General features: G+C 57.0%; 1 protein-coding gene across 1 annotated transcript; it reads right to left on the bottom strand.

Moving 5' to 3' along the window:
* Positions 1 to 445: 445 nt before the first annotated feature.
* On the bottom strand, positions 446 to 4,724 carry BCKDK (branched chain keto acid dehydrogenase kinase). The gene is made up of 12 exons (XM_017871254.1): positions 4,539 to 4,724; positions 3,603 to 3,973; positions 3,442 to 3,510; positions 3,238 to 3,348; positions 2,897 to 2,944; positions 2,697 to 2,816; positions 2,521 to 2,619; positions 2,259 to 2,332; positions 1,801 to 1,929; positions 1,631 to 1,720; positions 993 to 1,151; positions 446 to 899 (listed from the first exon to the last, which is right to left on the bottom strand). Exons 2-12 carry the CDS (start codon positions 3,795 to 3,797, stop codon positions 755 to 757), a joined length of 1,239 nt encoding a protein of 412 aa, XP_017726743.1. The 5' UTR covers positions 3,798 to 3,973; positions 4,539 to 4,724; the 3' UTR covers positions 446 to 754.
* Positions 4,725 to 6,892: the final 2,168 nt, after the last annotated feature.

Consider the following 6,892-nt stretch of genomic DNA (forward strand, 5'->3'; position numbering starts at 1 on the left):
GCCTGCCAGGACACAACCTTGTATGTTCTTTTCCTTGGCAGCAGCAGACACAGTATTTTTAACCTTACTCAGGCTCAGGAATCAGTTGGCTCAGGAGGTTGCCCAGTCTGGTGACCTTCACCTCTAGAAACTGTGACTGCCAGGAAAGGAAGAGTTAGAACTGAGGCCCGAAGCTGGGTCAATCTGGGCCTTCGATATTATCTGGGACCCGGAAACATTTGTTCAACGAGATGAATGAAAGCTCTTTGTGTAAGGTGCTGCAGTCATCCCACTCCCACCAAATCAAACATGCAACAGACTTGGGACCCATTCTACTCCTGGCCCACCAGGCTCTCAGGGCAGGTAAGAGACTGGGACATGAACCAGTTCAACCCAAGGGCTCAGTGAACCTGAATGGGGACAGAAACAAAAGCTCACCTGCCCTCCCCACACACAGGGCCCGAGAGGGCTTTCAAAATGTGAACTTTAATAACAAACAACAGGTCAGAGTGGGGGTTCCCCAGGAACGAGAATGATGGAGCTGTTGCTGGAGGCCTCAGGGTGCCCACTTCCCCTCTCCAAGGTCTGGAGGTGAGGAGACAATGGACCTTATTGAGGCGGGGCGGTGCCCAGCTCCATGTAAGTCCATCTGTCTGGGACCCTAAGACCCAAGATGCAGCAGCGTGTGGAGCAGGAGGCCACCCTGCCTGACCCAGGAGGTCCTGCAGGGAATGCGGCCCAGGCTGGTCAGGCGAGCAGGCCAAAGGCTGTGGGGTCAGATCCGGAAGCTTTCCTCTCGGCCATCGATGTGGCGGAGCCGCAGGTAGACATCCGTGCCAATGCCCTGCAGGGACTGCAGCTGCAGAGACCCACCGAGGTACTCCGCGTAGGCCCGTGACGTGGGCAACCCGAAGCCAAAGCTAGTGGTGGGTAGGGGGACAGGACAGGAGGCTTCAGAGGCTTGAGTCTCCTGGGGTCCCCCACCCCTCCATCCTGGCCTGGCAGGGTCTCACCCGTGCATGGGTCCTGACTGGGCACCACTGTGCATGTCCAGGTGGCCAAAGAGGGGGCTGATCCGGGGGTCCTGTGTGCTGGCCTCAGCGGTAGTGAAGTGGTAGTCCATGACCCGGTCCAGATCTTTGTGAGCGATTCCTCCACCGCGGTCTGAGATCCTAGCAAGATGGCAACAATAATGGGCTTGGCTCAGCTTTGATGGGGGACTCACCACCCAGCAAGCAGACAGTGCAAAGTTTGCCTTCCTGTCCCTTCCACCCAGAGCTGGAATGTGGTCCACCTCGACTCTTGGGCCTTGTTTGTATCATCCTCACCTCTGCCAGGGCCACTGACTGCTTATACCTTCTCACAGGATGTGACATTTATCCTCGGCCCAGCATCCTAGACCAACTCCTGACTGCTTCTCAATTTCAAGCTCCTCAGATGCTGACAGAGGCAGGATACCTAGGCCTGCGGCTGGCCCCAGATCCATTAATAAGCAGCTCATGGCCATCTCAGGATCCAGAGAATAGTTTATGTGGTCAGGGACCAAGTCCCAGAATGGGGCAGGAAGGGGCTCAAGGTCCTAGATCAAGTCAGAAACAGTGCCTGGATCCCCATCCCATCCACCTCAGCCGAACTCCCACTCGGGGCAAACCTGATGATCAGATCGACATCATTGTTGGCGATGGTGATGACCACATCTGGGACATTGTAGGGAGTGTCTAGGTGACTCTCCATTGTGGCTCTATGCAGAGGGGAAAGACCAGTAAGTAGAAGCACCCTGGTTCCTGTCTGCCTCCCACCCAGCACATCCAGCCATCCCACCTCATAGCATTCTTGAGCAGCTCCGGCAGGATGTAGTCCAGTGGCATAGGGATGAAGGGAAACCGGGCGGCCACGTGGCCATTGATGCGGACACGGGGCGCATTGCCATACTTGTGCTCACACAGGCGTCTGTGGACAGGAGCGACGGTTCAGTCAGGGGCCCCTCCACCAGTGGTTTGCAACTGGAGACAATTCTGCCCCCCTAAGTAATATATGGCAATGTACAGAGACATTTTTGTTTGTCACAACTAGGCAATACTACTGGCGCCAGGGATGCTGCTGAACTTCCTAACATGCACAGGGCAGCCCCTATGACAAAGAATTATCTGGCTGGAAATGTCAATAGTGCCATCATTGAGAAACCCTGCTCCCCACAGACCATGCCCCAGGCAAGGGCTCAGACCCAATCCTTCCCTGCCCCAGACGTCTGACCACCCACTGAGCCATTCTTGCCTCACCTGGCAAAGTCCACCCACTTCTCAATAATCTTCTTTGGTGAGAGACGAGTACAGATGATGCCGACAAAGTCAGGCTGGCCGGAGAAAGGAGGTCAGGACTACCCACACCCCTAGCCCCACCCCCAGATGCTGGCAACTTCGGAACTGCCCCAAAGCACCAGCTCCACAGCCTCAACCCCCAGGCCCCTGACACGGATCCCCAGCCCAGTCTCCTCTGTCTCACTTAACGTTCCCAGGCGGGTCTCAGGTCCCAGAGCCCCACCTTGTCCTCATGCAGCGCCAGGTGATGCGTGGCCAACATGCGGATTCCAAGCCTCGAAGTCAGCGTCTTGTCCAAGAAGTAGCGGACGAGCTTTTCATCCTGTAAAGAGTGAGGTCTCAGGATCCCGTGCCCTTCCCAGCCCCCAGCAGGCCCAACCCCTCCTTCACTGCCCCAACCTCTATGTGCTTCCGGCTCTCACGCAGGCCCTCTGCCAAGAGGGTCACCACATCCTTGTGGTCATCCAGCAGCTGTCGCACCAGCTGGCAGTACCGGGTGTCGTCCGCCTGGTCCTTAATCTGCAGGTCACAGAGTCATGAGGAAGGGTGGTCCAAGACCAACCTCTCAGCCCCTCACCCTGCTCTGGCCCAGCACTCACCGGAGGGAAGTCTGTCAGTTTCTGGAAGGCACGGATGTATAGCTCGTGCTGCAACGAAGAGATGTGGGAATTCGCAGAGCCGCATGGGCACTGACCAGAGAACGGCCACCCCCACCTACCCATGGGGATCACCACCCAACTGGTCGACCACGTGATCAAACCCCTACTGCCACCCTTCCAGGCTCCATGAATACACACCTTTGGCTTCTGAGGGCCTGGGGTTGAATCCTGTGTGGCCCTGACACCTTTAGGCAAGCAATTGTCTGCCACTCTGGGCCCCAGACTCCCCACTTGCCCCCTGGGCAGGGTGGCCCACTGACTGAAGGTCCTCTCTACCTTACCACGTGCAGTATGGTGGGGTTGCAGCCAATGATGAAAGGAAGGCAGCGGAAGCCCTTGATGCGGTGAGCAATCCTCACTGGAAGTTCTTGTTGTAGGTACCGAGCACTTTTCTAGGAGAAAAAGAAAAGGGAAGGCAGGGCTGGAGCCTGAGTGTCCCTGAGAGCTCCAGGATCCACGAGGAAAATAGAGGGCGTGAATCTTACCAGAAGGTGGCTGCCGTCCTGAGAGCGGCCGGAGTAGAGCATCATGGTGGGCGTGAGGCGGACTGAGGGCTAGGGAGGGAGAGGGGCCTTGAGCAGAGAACCCCCAACACAGTCCCTCGCAGCCACATCCCTGACCCCGGGCTCGCCGCCCCCTTGCGCACCTTCTCCGCTGCCGCGTCGATGGCAGACTGGTTGTAAAAGGAGGTTACGGTCTTGGAGCGCTCCCGAGCCATCTCCACGTGGTGTGTGTCGGTGGCTGACGTCGAGCGGGCACGGAGCGCCAGTGCGGGCCCCAGGAGGGGCCGGAGCGGAGGCCTGCCTCGGGGGCCGCTCCCCAGTACCGACGCCAGGATCATCGTCCTGCTCCTTTCAGATCTGGTGGCCGCTAGGGCTGAGGACCCGCTAGGGCTGAGGACCCAGGTGACCCGAAATGGCGCAAGGGGGTGTGGGTGGGTAGGGGCTCTTCTCCGACTTCAGGGACCAGGGTGCATAGAGGATGCTGACAGGCTCAGCCCTCGGAGGGCGCTCCCATCTACCGGGGCAGGGAAGAGGAAGTTGTAAGGATCTGAATCCACACAGCCTGCACCGTATCTCCACCTGTGCATCACTCTACCCAGACCCGGGCGACCTCTCCCCACCCCTCCCACCGCTTCCCCAGAGGCACACAGGCTGCGCCCAAAGGACCTAGCCTCCTGGGGCTTCTATTCCCCAACCCGAGGCTCTACTGGGGGTGGGAGGGCTAACGGGGGAGGAGCCCCTCAGACCCTTCCAGCCTGAAAACCTCGCCGCGGCGCCTTGGGGTCCCGGACACCCTCCTCAGAGGGCGGGACTGCCCCTGCCTGCCCAGCACCTTCAAACTCGGGCCCCGGGAGCACGGCCAGCGGACATGCGACACCAGCGCTGGGTCCCCGGGGCCAGCTCGGGAGGGTGCGGCCCGGAGTCCCCAGCGGAGGCCCCCACGCCGGTCACTTGGTTCGGCCCGGATGCCCCCCATATGGTAGATGCCACCCCGTCTGCGCGCCCGCGCTGTGATGGAGGCTGCGGACGTACGCCGCGGGGCCTCCGCGGACTCGGTAAGCCGGAGTCGCCCCACTTACCGCGGGGCCGGAGCCAGGGCCCGGGTCCCAGCGGAAGGGCTCGAACAGTCCACCCGCCGGGAGCCCAGCAGCCTGCGCCTCTGCCGCCGTGACGTCGCGTGGGCGGCAGCGCCTGGTGTGTCCTGGGAGTTGTAGTTTGATCTGAGGACGTGCAGCCCCCGGGCGCCCCCGCATCCAGGCCACGCCCCTGCTCCCGGACCCCAAACAGCACCGTTTCCTCCACACGGCTTCCGAGGCTCTCCGTGTCCCTCCCGGCCTCTATCTTCCGCTCCATGAAACGGGCTTCCTGGGAGCTGGAAGATCTTAGATGTAAAGCGCACAAATCACGTCCTACCTGACTCTTTCTCGGAGGTCTTGTCCTCCTTCCAGTTCTTGGTTCATTTATGGGAAACCAGGCTGGCTGGTTCAAACCCCAGCTCCTTAATATCTGGAGCAAGTGATTTAACTGCTCAGTGCTTGGTAAGATGAAGAAGTATCATCAGTCTTGAGGTTGTGTGGATTACATGAATTTATATGACTGCCTAAAACAGTGCCAGGCGTGGAATTAGCACTATATAAGGGTTAGGCATTATTATTATTATTCACTCATGTCTGCAGAGAATGCAAGTCGCTGACTGGGTGTCTTTTCTGCACCAGGAGAGGAGATTGGGCAGTGAGTTGAATAGATCTTTCCGTGCTCTGCACAAGAAAACAGTTTCAGTTATCATTTGCTGTGATGAGCACTTTCAGAGGAGGCTGCGGGAGCCTCAGATAGGAACTGAGACAGCTGTGTAGGTGCAGCCTGAGCAGGACTTGCAAGGGAGCAGGGTGGGGTGTGTGGCAGGATAGACAACAGCCCAGATGGTCTGAGGATATGGCTGGAGCCATATGGGATCTGGGAAGGAGAAGGGAGGCGGCGGAGAGCGAAGGACAAGTCTCTACATTTGTCCTAGGGTGGTTAGGAACCACTGAAGGGTTTTAACTGGTGAGCTCTCCTCAGACAGAACCCCCTGTCTGCCGTGATTTAGAGTGGGGCATTTGGTGAGAACAAAGGCAGAGAAACCAGAAAGAAGGCAATTACTTTAGGTTGGGCGCGGTGGCTCACGTCTGTAATCCCAGCACTTTGGGAAGACAAGGTGGGCGGATCTCTTGGATGTTCGAGACTCAGCCTAGCCAACATGGCGTAAACCCCATCTCTACTAAAGATACAAAAATCAGTCGGATGTTTTTTTTTGGGTGGGGGGAGTGCCTGTAATCCCAGCTACTCGGGAGGCTGAGACAGGAGAGTCGCTCAAACCCGGGAGGTGGAGGTTGCAGTGAGCTGATATCTCACCACTGCTCTCCCGCCTGGGCAACAAGAGCAAAACTTCGTCGCAAAAAAAAAAAAAAAAAAAAAAAAAAGAAAAGAAAACAAAATTATCCAGGGAGGAGGTGCTGGAAGGGACACGTTTCAGTGTGTGCACGTGCATAGGTGTGTAGTGTGTATCTGTACTAACTGGAATTTTCTTTACCATGGCTATATATTTCCTAAACATGTTCAATTAAAAGTGCTAAGTGAAGCAAGTGACATTTTTGGAGGCTGTCTTTTTTAATTTATTTATATGGAGATGGGGTCTTGCTCTGTTGCTCAAGCTGGAATACAGTGGCTCCATCCTAGCTCACTGCAGCCTCCAACTTAAGTGATCCTCCCACCTCAGCCTCAAGTAGCTGAGACTGTAAGTGTGCACACTACCCCGGGGTAATTTTTTGCCCCCTCAAGCAATCCTTTTGCAACGGCCTTCCAAAGTGCTGGGATTACAGATGTAACCCACTGTGCCTGGCCTATTTTTTGTTAGAGCTGGGGTCTCGCCATGTTGCCCAGGCTGGTCTCAAATTCCTGGCCTCAGCCTCCTGAGTAGTTGGGGTTATAGGAGTGAGCCACTGGGCCTGGAGGCTGTCTTTAAACTTGGAAGTCGAACAGGTGCGGTGGCTCACGCTTGTAATCCTAGCACTTTGAGAGGCTGAGGCGGGCGGATCACCTGAGGTCAGGAGTTCGAGACCAGCCTGGCCAACATGGTGAAACCCTGTCTTTACTACAACTACAAAAATTAGCCAGATGCAGTGGCACGCGCCTGTAATTCCTGCTACTCTGGAGGCGGAGGCAGAAGAATTGCTTGAACCCGGGAGGCGGAGGTTGCAGTGAGCCAAGATTCCGCCACTGCACTCTAGCCTGGGCGACAGAGCGAGACTCTGTCTCAAAAATAAATAAATAGGCCGGGCGCGGTGGCTCACGCCTGTGATCCCAGCACTTTGGGAGGCCGAGGCGGGTGGATCACGAGGTCAGGAGATCGAGACCATCCTGGCTAACACGGTGAAATCCCGTCTCTACTGAAAAA

Source organism: Rhinopithecus bieti, unplaced genomic scaffold (genome assembly GCF_001698545.2).
Source record: "Rhinopithecus bieti isolate Rb0 unplaced genomic scaffold, ASM169854v2 scaffold_63, whole genome shotgun sequence".
NCBI lineage: Eukaryota > Metazoa > Chordata > Mammalia > Primates > Cercopithecidae > Rhinopithecus > Rhinopithecus bieti.